The sequence below is a fragment of the mitochondrial genome of Haematobia irritans (genome assembly GCF_050003625.1).
Source record: "Haematobia irritans irritans mitochondrion, complete genome".
In the NCBI taxonomy this organism is placed as follows: Eukaryota; Metazoa; Arthropoda; class Insecta; order Diptera; family Muscidae; genus Haematobia; species Haematobia irritans.
Window position 1 is genome coordinate 1 of NC_007102.1, and position 15,633 is coordinate 15,633.

Consider the following 15,633-nt stretch of genomic DNA (forward strand, 5'->3'; position numbering starts at 1 on the left):
AATGAATTGCCTGATAAAAGGGCTATCTTGATAGGATAGATCATGTAATAATATTACATTCATTATAATTATATTTAATAGAATTAAACTATTTCTAAAAGTATCAAAAACTTTTGTGCATCGTACACCAAAATATATTTATTATAAAAAGATAAGCTAATTAAGCTACTGGGCTCATACCCCATTCATAAAGGTTCTAATCCTTTTCTTTTTAATTTTTAATAATTCATCTAAAATTATATTTTTAATTATTTTAATAATAGGTACTATAATTTCTATTTCAGCTAATTCTTGATTAGGAGCATGAATAGGATTGGAAATTAATTTGTTAGCTTTTATCCCCCTAATAAGAGATAATAAATTAATATCTACTGAAGCTTCATTAAAATACTTTTTAACTCAAGCTTTAGCTTCCTCAGTATTTTTATTTGCAGTAATTTTATTTTTATTAAATTCAAAAAGAATTGAATCTAATTATTTAATAGAAATAATTATTTTTTCTTCTTTATTATTAAAAAGTGGGTCAGCTCCTTTTCATTTTTGATTTCCTAATGTAATAGAAGGATTATCTTGAATTAATGCATTAATTTTAATAACTTGACAAAAAATTGCTCCTTTAATATTAATTTCTTATATTATTTTTAAGCCATTAATTATTATTAGAATTATTTTATCAAGATTAATTGGTGCATTAGGAGGATTAAATCAAACATCTTTACGAAAATTAATAGCTTATTCATCTATTAATCATTTAGGATGAATACTAGCTGCAATATATAATAGAAATTTATGATTAATTTATTTTTTATTTTATTGTTTTTTAACATTTTCTATAGTATTTATGTTTAATATATTTAAAATTTCTTATATTAATCAACTATTTTCATTATTTTTTCATGATAAAAATATTAAATTTTTTTTATTTTTTAATTTATTATCATTAGGAGGTCTACCTCCATTTTTAGGATTTTTACCTAAATTATTAGTAATTCAAGCTTTAACAATAAATAATCAACTATTTTTATTGACTTTTATAGTATTAATAACTTTAATTACTCTATATTTTTATATACGATTATGTTATAGTGCATTTATATTAAATTATTATGAAAATAATTGATTAAATTATGCAATATATAAAACTTCTTATATAAAAATTTTATTAATTTATTCTTATATTTCTTCTTTTGGTTTATTTTTAGCTTCTTCCTTATATTTTTTATTTTAAGGTTTTAAGTTAAATAAACTAATAGCCTTCAAAGCTATCAATATAAGAATAATCTTTTAAGCCTTAGTAATTATTACTCCTTTAGAATTGCAGTCTAATGTCATTATTGACTATAAAGCCATGATTAAAGAGAATAATTCTCATAAATAGATTTACAATCTATTGCCTAAACTTCAGCCATTTAATCGCAACAATGGCTATTTTCTACTAACCATAAGGATATTGGTACTTTATATTTTATTTTTGGAGCTTGATCTGGAATAATTGGAACTTCATTAAGAATTTTAATTCGAGCTGAATTAGGACATCCTGGAGCTTTAATTGGTGATGATCAAATTTATAATGTAATTGTTACAGCTCATGCATTTATTATAATTTTTTTTATAGTTATACCTATTATAATTGGAGGATTTGGAAATTGATTAGTTCCTTTAATATTAGGAGCTCCTGATATAGCATTCCCTCGAATAAATAATATAAGTTTTTGATTACTACCTCCTGCTTTAACATTATTGTTAGTAAGCAGTATAGTAGAAAAGGGAGCTGGTACAGGATGAACAGTTTACCCTCCTTTATCATCTAATATTGCTCATGGAGGAGCTTCAGTAGATTTAGCTATTTTTTCTTTACATTTAGCTGGAATTTCTTCTATTTTAGGAGCTGTAAATTTTATTACAACTGTAATTAATATACGAGCTACTGGAATTACATTTGATCGAATACCTTTATTTGTATGATCTGTTGTAATTACTGCATTATTATTACTTTTATCTTTACCAGTATTAGCTGGAGCTATTACTATATTATTAACTGATCGAAATTTAAATACTTCATTCTTTGATCCAGCAGGAGGAGGAGATCCAATTTTATATCAACATTTATTTTGATTTTTTGGTCATCCAGAAGTTTATATTTTAATTTTACCTGGATTTGGAATAATTTCTCATATTATTAGTCAAGAATCAGGAAAGAAGGAAACATTTGGATCATTAGGAATAATTTATGCAATATTAGCAATTGGATTATTAGGTTTTATTGTTTGAGCTCATCATATATTTACTGTTGGAATAGACGTTGATACTCGAGCTTATTTTACATCAGCTACAATAATTATTGCTGTTCCAACAGGAATTAAAATTTTTAGTTGATTAGCTACTCTTTATGGAACTCAATTAACTTATTCCCCTGCTATTTTATGAGCTTTAGGATTCGTATTTTTATTTACAGTTGGAGGATTAACTGGTGTAGTATTAGCTAATTCATCAGTTGATATTATTCTTCATGATACATATTACGTAGTTGCTCATTTCCATTATGTTTTATCAATAGGAGCTGTATTTGCAATTATAGCTGGATTTGTACATTGATATCCTTTATTTACTGGACTAACAATAAATAATAAAATATTAAAGAGTCAATTTGTAATTATATTTATTGGAGTAAATTTAACATTCTTCCCTCAACACTTTTTAGGATTAGCTGGAATACCTCGACGATACTCTGATTATCCTGATGCTTATACTACTTGAAATGTTATTTCTACTATTGGATCAACTATTTCATTATTAGGAATTTTATATTTATTTTATATTATTTGAGAAAGATTAGTTTCTCAACGACAAGTAATTTTCCCAATTCAATTAAATTCATCTATTGAATGACTACAAAATACTCCACCAGCAGAACATAGTTATAATGAATTGCCTTTATTAGTTAATTTCTAATATGGCAGATTAGTGCAATGGATTTAAGCTCCATATATAAAGTATTTTACTTTTATTAGAAACTAATGTCAACATGAGCAAATTTAGGTTTACAAGATAGTTCTTCTCCTTTAATAGAACAATTAATTTTTTTTCATGATCACGCTCTTTTAATTTTAGTAATAATTACTGTATTAGTTGGATACTTAATATTTACTTTATTTTTTAATAATTATGTAAATCGATTCCTTTTACATGGACAAACTATTGAAATTATTTGAACAATTTTACCAGCAATTATTTTACTATTTATTGCTTTTCCTTCTCTTCGACTATTATATTTACTAGATGAAATTAATGATCCTTCAGTAACATTAAAGGCTATTGGTCATCAATGATATTGAAGTTATGAATATTCAGATTTTAGAAATGTTGAATTTGATTCATATATAATTCCAACAAATGAATTATCAATTGATAGTTTTCGTTTATTAGATGTTGATAATCGAGTTGTATTACCTATAAATTCTCAAATTCGAATTTTAGTAACTGCAGCTGATGTAATTCATTCATGAACTGTTCCAGCTTTAGGTGTAAAAGTTGATGGAACTCCTGGACGTTTAAATCAAACAAATTTTTTAATTAATCGACCAGGATTATTTTATGGTCAATGTTCAGAAATTTGTGGAGCCAATCATAGTTTTATACCAATTGTAATTGAAAGAATCCCTGTAAATTATTTCATTAAATGAATCTCTAATAATAATTCTTCATTAGATGACTGAAAGCAAGTACTGGTCTCTTAAACCATTTTATAGTAAATTAGCACTTACTTCTAATGAAAAAAATTAGTTAAAATCATAACATTAGTTTGTCAAACTAAAATTATTAATTTATTAATATTTTTTAATTCCTCAAATAGCACCTATTGGTTGATTAAGTTTATTTATTATTTTTTCAATTACATTTATAATTTTTAATATAATAAATTATTACTCTTATATTCCATCTATACCTAAATCTAATTTAAATAATAATTTATATTCTACAAATTCCTTAAATTGAAAATGATAACTAATTTATTTTCTGTATTTGACCCTTCATCTAGTATTTTTAATCTTTCATTAAATTGATTAAGTACTTTTTTAGGAATCTTAATAATTCCTTCAATATATTGATTAATACCTTCTCGATATCATATTTTTTGAAATAATATTTTATTAACATTACACAAAGAATTCAAAAATCTTTTAGGTCCAATAGGAGCTAATGGATCTACTTTTATTTTTGTTTCTTTATTTTCTATAATTTTATTTAATAATTTTATAGGATTATTTCCATATATTTTTACTAGTACAAGTCATTTAACATTAACATTAACTTTAGCTCTTCCTTTATGATTATGTTTTATATTATTTGGATGAATTAATAATACTCAACATATATTTGCCCATTTAGTACCACAAGGAACTCCTGCTGTTCTAATACCTTTTATAGTATGCATTGAAACTATTAGAAATATTATTCGACCAGGAACTTTAGCTGTTCGATTAACAGCAAATATAATTGCTGGACATTTATTATTAACATTATTAGGTAATACTGGTCCTTCATTATCAACAATTTTATTAGGATTTTTATTAATTACACAAATTGCTTTATTAGTTTTAGAATCAGCTGTTGCAATAATTCAATCATATGTATTTGCTGTATTAAGAACTTTATACTCTAGAGAAGTAAACTAATGTCAACTCACGCAAATCACCCATTTCATTTAGTAGACTATAGTCCATGACCATTAACTGCATCTATTGGAGCTATAACTACAGTTGCAGGTATAGTAAAATGATTTCATCAATATGATAATTCATTATTTTTATTAGGTAATTTAATTACAATTTTAACAGTATATCAATGATGACGAGATGTATCTCGAGAAGGGACATTCCAAGGTCTTCATACACTAGCTGTAACTACAGGATTACGATGAGGAATAATTTTATTTATTCTTTCAGAAGTATTATTTTTTGTTTCATTTTTTTGAGCATTTTTTCATAGAAGTTTATCTCCATCTATTGAATTAGGAGCTATATGACCTCCTATAGGAATTACTCCTTTTAATCCATTTCAAATTCCTTTATTAAATACAGTAATTTTATTAACTTCAGGAATTACAGTTACTTGAGCTCATCATAGCCTAATAGAAAATAACCATTCACAAACTACTCAAGGGTTATTTTTTACTGTTTTATTAGGGATTTATTTCACTATTTTACAAGCTTATGAATATATTGAAGCTCCATTTACTATTGCAGATTCAGTTTATGGATCTACATTTTTTATAGCAACTGGTTTCCATGGATTACATGTATTAATTGGAACTACATTTTTATTAGTATGTTTAATTCGTCATTTAAATAATCATTTCTCTATAAATCATCATTTTGGATTTGAAGCAGCTGCTTGATACTGACATTTTGTTGATATTGTTTGATTATTCCTTTATGTATCAATTTACTGATGAGGAGGTTAATTAATTATCTATATAGTATAAAAAGTATATTTGACTTCCAATCATATGGTCTATTATTAATAGTATAGATAATTTTTTCAATTTTAACAATTAGTTCTATTATTATATTAATTTCTATAATTGTAATAATTCTTGCTTCAATTCTTTCAAAAAAAACGATTGTTGATCGAGAAAAAGCTTCACCTTTTGAATGTGGATTTGATCCAAAATCATCTTCTCGTATTCCTTTTTCTTTACGATTTTTTTTAATTACAATTATTTTCTTAATTTTTGATGTTGAAATTGCACTAATTTTACCAATTATTTTAATTATTAAATTTTCAAATTTATTAACCTGAACAATTACTTCAATTATTTTTATTTTAATTTTACTTTTAGGATTATACCATGAATGAAATCAAGGAATATTAAACTGATCAAATTAATAGGGTTGTAGTTAATTATAACATTTGATTTGCATTCAAAAAGTATTGATTTATCAATCTACCTTGAATATGAAGCGATTTATTGCAATTAGTTTCGACCTAATCTTAGGTATCATTACCCTTATTCTTTTTATATTAATTGAAGCCAAAAAGAGGCTTATCACTGTTAATGATAGAATTGAGAACTATCCTCCAATTAAAGAAGTATGATGTTCAAGTAAAAGCTGCTAACTTTTTTCTTTTAATGGTTAAATTCCATTTATACTTCTAATTTATATAGTTTAATATAAAACATTACATTTTCATTGTAAAAATAAATATATTTATTTTATAAATTACTAAAAAATATTCACTATATTCAAAGATTAATTAATCTCCCTAACATCTTCAGTGTCATACTCTAAATATAAGCTATTTGAATAAAAACAAATTATATATATATATAAAATAATAATTCAAAAAACAAAACTTAATAAATAAATTTTTAAATTATTATTTTGTAATATTTGATTAAATTGAGAATTTTTAATTAAATTATAATAAAGTTGTTGACCACCAAAATATTCAGATCAACCTTGATCAAAAGTTTTAATTCTTAATTTACCTACTAATAAAGGATAATTAATAATTCCATAAGTTGAAATATAAGGTATAAATCACATTGAACCTAAAAAATAAGAAGAATTATAATTATTAAAAGCCTTATTATAAAAAAATAATGAAACATTTGAAATTAAATAACCTATTAACCCTCCAATAATACAAACAAATAATGTTAATAATTTTAAAGACTTGGGTAAAATAATTACAGTAGGAGTTGGAAAAATTAATCATCTAAGTATTCTTCCACCAAAAATTCTTAAAATTAATAATCCTATTATACTTTTTAATATAACTCAAGCTTCATCATTAAGTATATTTAAAGAAGAAAAATTTGAATCACCAGTTATTGTATAATAAACTAAACGAAAAGAATAACATACTGTTAAACCAGTTGAAAAAAAATATAAAAAAAAGGAAAATATATTAATATAAGAAAAAGACACTATTTCTAAAATTAAATCCTTGGAATAAAATCCTGCTAAAAATGGTATTCCACATAAAGCTAAATTAGCTACATTAAAACAAGAAGAAGTTAAAGGTATTATTAAACTTAATCTTCCTATTAAACGAATATCTTGTGTATTATTTATATTATGAATAATTGCTCCAGCACATATAAATAATAAAGCTTTAAATAAAGCATGAGTTAATAAATGAAAAAAAGCTAATTTATAAAATCCTATAGATAAAATTCTCATTATTAATCCTAATTGACTTAAAGTAGATAAAGCAATAATTTTTTTTAAATCAAATTCATAATTAGCTCCTAATCCAGCTATAAATATTGTTAATCCAGATAATAATAATAATAAATTTCCTAATCAAGAATTAGCTAATAAAATATTAAAACGAATTAATAAATATACTCCTGCTGTTACTAAAGTAGAAGAATGAACTAAAGCAGAAACAGGAGTTGGAGCAGCTATAGCAGCTGGTAATCAAGAAGAAAATGGAATTTGAGCTCTTTTAGTTATTGCAGCTAATATTACTAAACCACCAACAATTATTATTTCTATATTAGAATTTATTACTTCTAAATAAAAAATATAATTTCATCTTCCATAATTTAATATTCAAGCAATTGCCAACAATAAAGCTACATCTCCAATTCGATTTGATAAAGCCGTTAATATTCCAGCATTATAAGATTTAATATTTTGAAAATAAATTACTAAACAATAAGATACTAATCCTAATCCATCTCATCCTAATAAAATACTAATTAAATTTGGTCTAATAATTAATAATATTATAGATGTAACAAATATTAATACTAATATAATAAAACGATTAATTTTATAGTCACTTTCTATATATTCCTTTCTATAATAAATTACTAAAGAAGAAATTATTAAAACAAAAGATATAAAAATTAATCTTATTCAATCTAATAAAATAGTTATAACAATTATTATTGAATTTATTGAAACTACTTCTCATTCAATAAAAATTCTATAATCATTTATAATAAAAATTAAACCTATTGAAAAAGATAAAATTCTAAAAAAAAATAAAGAAACAAATCTAATTGAACAAATTGATAAATATTTCACGATTTAAAAAGAAATTCTCTTATCATTGACACCACAAATCAATATTTTTATTAAACTATTTAAATATAATCATAATATACACATATCTCTTTTTATAATTAATAAATTTAAAGGAAATCAATGTAAAAATAATAATAAATATTCACGAATTTTACCTCCTCTAAATGAATAAGTTCCAGAAAATAATTTTCCATGTTGACTATAAGCATATAAATATAAAGTATAAGCAGCTCTAAAAAATGATAATAAAGATAATATAAATATAGTTAATCAAGATCATCTTACAATTCTATTAATTAAAGAAATTTCTCCTAATAAATTTAATGTAGGAGGAGCAGCTATATTTGCAGATCTTAATAAAAATCATCATAAAGCTATAGAAGGTATAAAATTTAATAATCCCTTATTAATTAATAAACTTCGTCTTCCTATTCGTTCATAAGTAATATTTGCTAAACAAAATAAACCTGATGAACATAATCCATGAGCAATTATTAAAGTATAAGAACCACATAAACCTATATAAGTTATTGTTATTAAACCTGCTAATACAATTCCTATATGAGCAACTGAAGAATAAGCAATTAAAGCCTTTAAATCAGTTTGACATAAACAAGTTAAACTTACTAAAACCCCTCCTACTAATCTAATTCTAATTCAAATATAATTAAATTTTAATCCTAATAATTGTAAAAATGGAAATACTCGTAATAACCCATAACCTCCTAATTTTAATATAATTCCAGCTAAAATTATTGAACCAGAAACAGGAGCTTCTACATGAGCCTTTGGTAATCATAAATGAACTAAAAACATTGGTATTTTTACTAAAAAAGCTATAACTAAAGAAAAATATAAAATTTCATAATTAAATATATAATTATTTAATAAATAAAAATTTATTGTATTAGTAATTTTATATAAATAAAAAATTCCAACTAATATAGGTAAAGAAACTAATAAAGTATAAAATAATAAATAAACCCCAGCTTGTAAACGTTCAGGTTGATAACCTCATCCTAAAATTAAAAATAAAGTTGGAATTAAACTACTTTCAAAAAATAAATAAAATATAAATAATCTTATTCTTCTAAAAGTTAAAACTAATAAAATTAATAATATAATTATATTAAATATAAATAAATTAGTATAATTATTATATTTATAAATTGATTCACTTGCTATTATTATTAAAGCAACAATTCATAAACTCAATAAAATTAATCCATAAGAAATTATATCTATACCAAATAAATATGAAATAGATATAAAATAATTAGAATATATATTTATTAAAATAAAAATAAATCTAATTAAAAATAAAAAATTTTGAACCATTCAATATAAGTTTTTTATAAAACATAATGGAAATAAAAAAATAATTATAAATATAATTTTTAACATTGTAAAATATTAAATCTTTGAAAATAATCATTTCCATGTGTTCGAATTATTGAAACTAAAATTGAAAGACCTAATGCACCTTCACAAACTCTAAAAGTTAAAAATATTATTCTAAAAAAATTTTCATAGTTATATATATTTAAATAAATAAATAATAAAAAAAATAATCTTAAAACAATATATTCTAAACTTAATAATATTGATAATAAATGCTTTCGATTTGATACAAAAGTAAAAACTCCTATAATAAATAAAATTCTAGGTAAACTTCAATTTAAAATTATTAACATTAGTTTTAATAGTTTAATAAAAACATTGGTCTTGTAAATCAAAAATAAGATAAATTCTTTTAAAACTTCAAGAAAAAAGAAATTCTTTATCATTAATCTCCAAAATTAATATTTTATTTAAACTACTTCTTGATATTATACAATGAATTTTATTAACTATTATATTTATTTTTAATTTAGTTTTTATAAATATTAAACATCCTTTAGCTATAGGTTTAATTTTATTAATTCAAACTATTTTAGTATCAATAACAACAGGATTAATATCTAAAAGATTTTGATTTTCATACATTTTATTTCTAGTATTCCTTGGAGGAATATTAGTTTTATTTATTTATGTTACATCATTAGCATCAAATGAAATATTTTCTTTTTCAATTAAATTAATATTAATTTCATTTACTATTTTTATATTAATAATTTTAAGATTATATTTTATAGATAAAAATTTATTAATACAATATTTTAGAATTGAAACTCAATCAATTTCAAACTTAAATTCATATATTATAGAAAATTCATTATCATTAAATAAATTATATAATTACCCTACTAATTTATTAACAATTTTATTAATAAATTATCTATTAATTACTTTAATTGCCGTAGTTAAAATTACTAATTTATTTAAGGGACCTCTTCGACCAATATTTAACTAATGAACAAACCTTTACGACTTAAACATCCAATTTTAAGAATTGCTAATAATGCATTAGTAGATTTACCAGCTCCAAGTAATATTTCATCATGATGAAATTTTGGATCTCTTTTAGGATTATGTTTAATTATCCAAATTTTAACAGGTTTATTTCTTGCAATACACTATACTGCAGATATTAATTTAGCATTTAATAGAGTAAATCATATTTGTCGAGATGTAAATTATGGATGATTATTACGAACATTACATGCTAATGGTGCATCATTTTTCTTTATTTGTATTTATTTACATGTAGGTCGAGGAATATACTATGGATCATATTTATATACTCCAACATGACTAGTAGGAGTAATTATTTTATTTTTAGTAATAGGAACTGCTTTTATAGGTTATGTTTTACCTTGAGGTCAAATATCATTCTGAGGAGCTACTGTAATTACTAATTTATTATCAGCAGTTCCTTATTTAGGAATTGATTTAGTTCAATGAGTTTGAGGAGGATTTGCTGTTGATAATGCAACTTTAACTCGATTCTTTACTTTTCATTTTATTTTACCTTTTATTGTACTAGCTATAACAATAATTCACTTATTGTTTTTACATGAAACAGGATCAAATAATCCTATTGGATTAAATTCTAATATTGATAAAATTCCATTTCACCCTTATTTTACTTATAAGGATATTGTAGGATTTATTATTATAACAATAATTTTAATTTTATTAGTATTAATTAGTCCAAATTTATTAGGAGACCCTGATAATTTTATTCCAGCTAATCCTTTAGTTACACCAGTTCATATTCAACCTGAATGATATTTTTTATTTGCTTATGCTATTCTTCGATCTATTCCTAATAAATTAGGTGGAGTAATTGCTTTAGTTCTTTCTATTGCAATTTTAGCAATTTTACCATTTTATCATTTAAGTAAATTCCGAGGAATTCAATTTTACCCAATTAATAAAATTATATTTTGATTAATAGTAGTAACAGTTATTTTATTAACATGAATTGGAGCACGACCTGTTGAAACTCCATACGTAATTGTTGGACAAATTTTAACAGTAGTTTATTTTGCTTATTTTATAATTAATCCTTTAGTTACAAAATGATGAGATAATTTATTAAATTAATTAGTTAATGAGCTTGAATTAAGCATATGTTTTGAAAACATAAGATAGAAATTAAATTTTCTATTAACTTATTTACTAAAAAATATTCACTATAATAAATATAATAAAAAAATTTTAAAACCTACAAAAAATAATAAAAAATTTAATGAAAAAGGTAAAAAACTTTTTCATGCTAAATATATTAATTTATCATATCGAAATCGAGGTAAAGTTCCACGAACTCAAATAAATATAAAAGAAACAAAAGTTAATTTAATATAAAATATAAAAGAAAATACATCTCTTCCTAAAAATATAACACAAAATAATATTCTTATAAATAAAATACTTGCATATTCAGCTAAAAAAATTAAAGCAAATCCTCCTCTTCTATATTCTACATTAAATCCAGATACTAATTCAGATTCCCCTTCAGCAAAATCAAAAGGAGTTCGATTAGTTTCAGCTAAAGAAATTCTAAATCAAACTAATGCTATAGGAAATATAATAAATAAAAATCAAATAAATATTTGATATTTATAAAATATTAATATATTATAACCTCCAATTAAAAAAATAAAACTTAATAAAACCAAAGCTAATCTAACTTCATAAGAAATAGTTTGAGCAACAGCTCGTAATCCACCTAATAATGCATAATTTGAATTAGAAGATCATCCCGCAATTATAACAGTATAAACACCTAAACTTGTACAACATAAAAAAAATAATAACCCTAAATTAAAAGAAAATAATTTAATAAATATAGGTATACATATTCAAACTAATAAAGACAAAAATAAAGAGAAAATAGGAGAAAAATAATAAGAAATATAATTAGATAATAAAGGATAAGTTTGTTCCTTAGTAAATAATTTAATTGCATCACAAAAAGGTTGAGGAATTCCTATAATTCCAACTTTATTAGGACCCTTACGAATTTGGATATAACCTAAAACTTTTCGTTCTAATAATGTTAAAAAAGCTACTCTTACTAAAACAAAAATAATTAATAATAATCTACCAATAATAAATATTAGATTTTCTATAAAAAACATGTACTATTTGTAATAAAAATTACATAAATAAATTCTAAATTTATTGCACTAATCTGCCAAAATAGTATAATATTAATAATATTCAATTTTAAAATAATTATTTATCAAATATTAGGTCCTTTCGTACTGAAATATTTTAATTTTTTAAAGATAGAAACCAACCTGGCTTACGCCGGTTTGAACTCAGATCATGTAAGAATTTAAAAGTCGAACAGACTTATTATTTAAGCTGCTACACCTAAACATATTTCTTAATCCAACATCGAGGTCGCAATCTTTTTTATCGATATGAACTCTCCAAAAAAATTACGCTGTTATCCCTAAAGTAACTTAAATTTTTAATCGTTAATAACGGATCAATTATTCATAAATTAATGATTTAAATAATTAAAAGTTTATTAAATTTTAATATCACCCCAATAAAATATTATTAAATATTATATTAAAATAATTCTAAAAAAATATAATATTTTAAATATAAAGATTTATAGGGTCTTCTCGTCTTTTAAATAAATTTTAGCTTTTTGACTAAAAAATAAAATTCTATTATAAATTTATATGAAACAGTTAATATCTCGTCCAACCATTCATACCAGCCTTCAATTAAAAGACTAATGATTATGCTACCTTTGCACAGTTAGGATACTGCGGCCATTTAAAAATTTCAGTGGGCAGGTTAGACTTTAAATATAATTCAAAAAGACATGTTTTTGTTAAACAGGCGAACATTATTTTGCCGAGTTCTTTACATAAACTTTTCATATTTATTTATTTATACAATAATATATACTAATTTTATCATTATTATTTAATTTTTTTAATTAAAATTAAAACTTTAATAAAAATTTAAAATTTAAATAAATAATTTAATTTATAAAATAAATTATAACACTTTTATTAATAATAACTATTTCTAAATCTATATTTATTATTTTATTTAAATATTTTTAAAAATTTATTTTACAGCTTATCCCGTAAAATATTAAAATTAAATATTTATTTAATTAATTTAACTAATTAAATAATATAAAATTTCTAAATTAAATTTATTTCTTAAAGAGCTAGATACCTTTAAAAACGAATAACATTTCATTTCTAATATATTATTAAAAATAATTTTATCACATTAACTTTTATAATATATTAACTCTTTTAAAATCGAGAAAATTAAATTAATTAATTTTTATTTAATAAACCCTGATACACAAGGTACAATAAATTAAATTTTCTTTTAAAATAATAATTTTTCAAATTATTTCAATTTTCTTTCACAATACTAATACACTATAATTAATTTTATTTTTTCTTTATAAAATACTAAAAATAAACAATTTATAATTATTTTTAATAAAATAATTTAAATAATAAAAAAATTAATAAATAAAATTTAATCAATTTATATTGATTTGCACAAAAATCTTTTCAATGTAAATGAAATGCTTTACTAATTAAGCTTTAAATTGAATTCTAGATACACTTTCCAGTACATCTACTATGTTACGACTTATCTTATCTTAATAATAAGAGTGACGGGCGATGTGTACATATTTTAGAGCTAAAATCAAATTATTAATCTTTATAATTTTACTATCAAATCCACTTTCATTAAACATTTCAAATTTAAATCCATATAAATAATTTTATTGTAACCCATTTCTACTTAAATATAAGCTACACCTTGATCTGATATCTTTTCTTTTATAAAATTATGAAAATTAACATTCTTATAAAATATTCTAATAACGACGGTATATAAACTAAACAAACTTAAGTAAGGTCCAACGTGGATTATCGATTACAGAACAGGTTCCTCTGAATAGACTAAAATACCGCCAAATTTTTTAAGTTTCAAGAACATAACTATTACTACCTAAGCATTAATATTTACATTTTAAATAATAGGGTATCTAATCCTAGTTTATTATTAAAATTTTCAAGCTTCAATTAATATTAAATATAATAATTAATAAATCAAAAATTTCACCTAATAATTTATATTATATTATATAAATAAACAATTTAACTTTTACTGATAAAATTTATTTGCATTATTCGTATAACCGCGGCTGCTGGCACAAATTTAGCCAATACTATTTAATATTACTATTTCTAAATTTCTTTAATTAATAAAATTAATTACTGCGAATATAAATTAATTTATTTATTATTAAAATAAATAAAAATCCTCACAAAAATTTACATATAAATTAAACTAATAATAAATTAATAAGCCAAAATAAAACTTTATAATTTAATTATTAATATAAATTATAAAAATTAATATAATTAAATTATAAATTAATAACAATAATTAGTAAAAATAATTATAAATATAATTATAAATTTAATAATTAAAAATTGGTACTATCTCCAATAATTTTTCAATATAAATTACATACAAAAAAAAATTATAATTATATTATTATATACCCCTACATAATAATTATATAATTAAAATAAATATCATAAATTATCCCCAATTTAATTTATAATAAGTATATTTTCATTAAAAATTTTATAAAGTAAATTAATTTGTATAATTTATATTATATTTTTAATGTTATAATAAAAAAAAAACTCAAAAAATTATTTCTATGTAATTATAAATTAATGAATTAAATTAAGTATAAATTTTAAATAATACTATAAATATAAAATAATATATAATATAATTATAAATCTATAAAAATTTATTTATTAACTATTTTATATAATAATATTATAAATTTATAATATATTTATTTATAATTATTTTAATAATTAAGTTTAGTAATAATACTGATTATAAACCTTAATAAATTTATAATTACATAGAAATAGCTTGTTTTTTTTTTTTTTTTTTTATAAAAAAAAATTTTTTTTTTGTAAAAATTTTTAAAAATTTTTTTTAAAATTACTGATAATTTTCCATTATTTTATTAAGGGTCCCAAAAAGTATATTGAAGAGTGCAATTTACGAATTTAAGACGATATACTAATTAAGATTAATAGATATCTATATATATATAAATATTTAATTAATTAATAGGGATCTATTAATCTAGAGCAAAAAAAAATTTCAC

At 21.2% G+C, this 15,633-nt stretch overlaps 13 protein-coding genes across 13 annotated transcripts, besides 25 other annotated features; 9 read left to right on the top strand and 4 right to left on the bottom strand. All coding sequences in view use genetic code 5, as the record gives it.

The window, feature by feature from the left end:
- Positions 1-65, top strand: a tRNA (tRNA-Ile).
- A 3-nt stretch (positions 66-68) lies between these two features.
- Positions 69-137, bottom strand: a tRNA (tRNA-Gln).
- An 8-nt stretch (positions 138-145) lies between these two features.
- Positions 146-214, top strand: a tRNA (tRNA-Met).
- ND2 (NADH dehydrogenase subunit 2) lies at positions 215-1,226 on the top strand. Its single transcript has one exon. A coding segment is annotated over exon 1 (1,012 nt).
- Positions 1,227-1,294, top strand: a tRNA (tRNA-Trp).
- Positions 1,287-1,348, bottom strand: a tRNA (tRNA-Cys).
- A 1-nt stretch (position 1,349) lies between these two features.
- Positions 1,350-1,415, bottom strand: a tRNA (tRNA-Tyr).
- Positions 1,414-2,947, top strand: COX1 (cytochrome c oxidase subunit I; the record flags this gene model as incomplete). The annotated part of the gene is made up of 1 exon: positions 1,414-2,947. A coding segment is annotated over one exon (1,534 nt), but the record flags the coding sequence as incomplete, so codon positions are not given.
- Positions 2,948-3,013, top strand: a tRNA (tRNA-Leu).
- Positions 3,014-3,017: 4 nt separating this feature from the next.
- COX2 (cytochrome c oxidase subunit II) lies at positions 3,018-3,702 on the top strand. Its single transcript has one exon. A coding segment is annotated over exon 1 (685 nt).
- Positions 3,703-3,773, top strand: a tRNA (tRNA-Lys).
- Positions 3,774-3,840, top strand: a tRNA (tRNA-Asp).
- On the top strand, positions 3,841-4,005 carry ATP8 (ATP synthase F0 subunit 8). The gene has a single exon. The coding sequence runs from the start codon at positions 3,841-3,843 to the stop codon at positions 4,003-4,005; it is 165 nt and encodes a 54-aa protein (YP_245500.1).
- On the top strand, positions 3,999-4,676 carry ATP6 (ATP synthase F0 subunit 6). Its single transcript has one exon. The coding sequence runs from the start codon at positions 3,999-4,001 to the stop codon at positions 4,674-4,676; it is 678 nt and encodes a 225-aa protein (YP_245501.1).
- Positions 4,676-5,464, top strand: COX3 (cytochrome c oxidase subunit III). The gene has a single exon. It carries the CDS (start codon positions 4,676-4,678, stop codon positions 5,462-5,464), a length of 789 nt encoding a protein of 262 aa, YP_245502.1.
- Positions 5,465-5,470: 6 nt separating this feature from the next.
- Positions 5,471-5,535, top strand: a tRNA (tRNA-Gly).
- On the top strand, positions 5,536-5,889 carry ND3 (NADH dehydrogenase subunit 3). The gene has a single exon. The coding sequence runs from the start codon at positions 5,536-5,538 to the stop codon at positions 5,887-5,889; it is 354 nt and encodes a 117-aa protein (YP_245503.1).
- Position 5,890: 1 nt separating this feature from the next.
- Positions 5,891-5,955, top strand: a tRNA (tRNA-Ala).
- Positions 5,955-6,017, top strand: a tRNA (tRNA-Arg).
- Positions 6,018-6,024: 7 nt separating this feature from the next.
- Positions 6,025-6,090, top strand: a tRNA (tRNA-Asn).
- Positions 6,090-6,159, top strand: a tRNA (tRNA-Ser).
- Positions 6,160-6,226, top strand: a tRNA (tRNA-Glu).
- An 18-nt stretch (positions 6,227-6,244) lies between these two features.
- Positions 6,245-6,310, bottom strand: a tRNA (tRNA-Phe).
- Positions 6,311-8,030, bottom strand: ND5 (NADH dehydrogenase subunit 5). The gene has a single exon. A coding segment is annotated over exon 1 (1,720 nt).
- Positions 8,031-8,045: 15 nt separating this feature from the next.
- Positions 8,046-8,110, bottom strand: a tRNA (tRNA-His).
- Positions 8,111-9,449, bottom strand: ND4 (NADH dehydrogenase subunit 4). Its single transcript has one exon. A coding segment is annotated over exon 1 (1,339 nt).
- ND4L (NADH dehydrogenase subunit 4L) lies at positions 9,443-9,739 on the bottom strand. The gene has a single exon. The coding sequence runs from the start codon at positions 9,737-9,739 to the stop codon at positions 9,443-9,445; it is 297 nt and encodes a 98-aa protein (YP_245506.1).
- Positions 9,740-9,741: 2 nt separating this feature from the next.
- Positions 9,742-9,806, top strand: a tRNA (tRNA-Thr).
- Positions 9,807-9,871, bottom strand: a tRNA (tRNA-Pro).
- Positions 9,872-9,873: 2 nt separating this feature from the next.
- Positions 9,874-10,398, top strand: ND6 (NADH dehydrogenase subunit 6). Its single transcript has one exon. It carries the CDS (start codon positions 9,874-9,876, stop codon positions 10,396-10,398), a length of 525 nt encoding a protein of 174 aa, YP_245507.1.
- CYTB (cytochrome b) lies at positions 10,398-11,534 on the top strand. The gene has a single exon. It carries the CDS (start codon positions 10,398-10,400, stop codon positions 11,532-11,534), a length of 1,137 nt encoding a protein of 378 aa, YP_245508.1.
- A 2-nt stretch (positions 11,535-11,536) lies between these two features.
- Positions 11,537-11,604, top strand: a tRNA (tRNA-Ser).
- Positions 11,605-11,623: 19 nt separating this feature from the next.
- ND1 (NADH dehydrogenase subunit 1) lies at positions 11,624-12,571 on the bottom strand. Its single transcript has one exon. It carries the CDS (start codon positions 12,569-12,571, stop codon positions 11,624-11,626), a length of 948 nt encoding a protein of 315 aa, YP_245509.1.
- Position 12,572: 1 nt separating this feature from the next.
- Positions 12,573-12,637, bottom strand: a tRNA (tRNA-Leu).
- A 3-nt stretch (positions 12,638-12,640) lies between these two features.
- Positions 12,641-13,961, bottom strand: an rRNA (l-rRNA).
- Position 13,962: 1 nt separating this feature from the next.
- Positions 13,963-14,034, bottom strand: a tRNA (tRNA-Val).
- Position 14,035: 1 nt separating this feature from the next.
- Positions 14,036-14,819, bottom strand: an rRNA (s-rRNA).
- Positions 14,820-15,633: part of a sequence feature (A+T rich region; putative regulatory role) that runs on past the window's edge.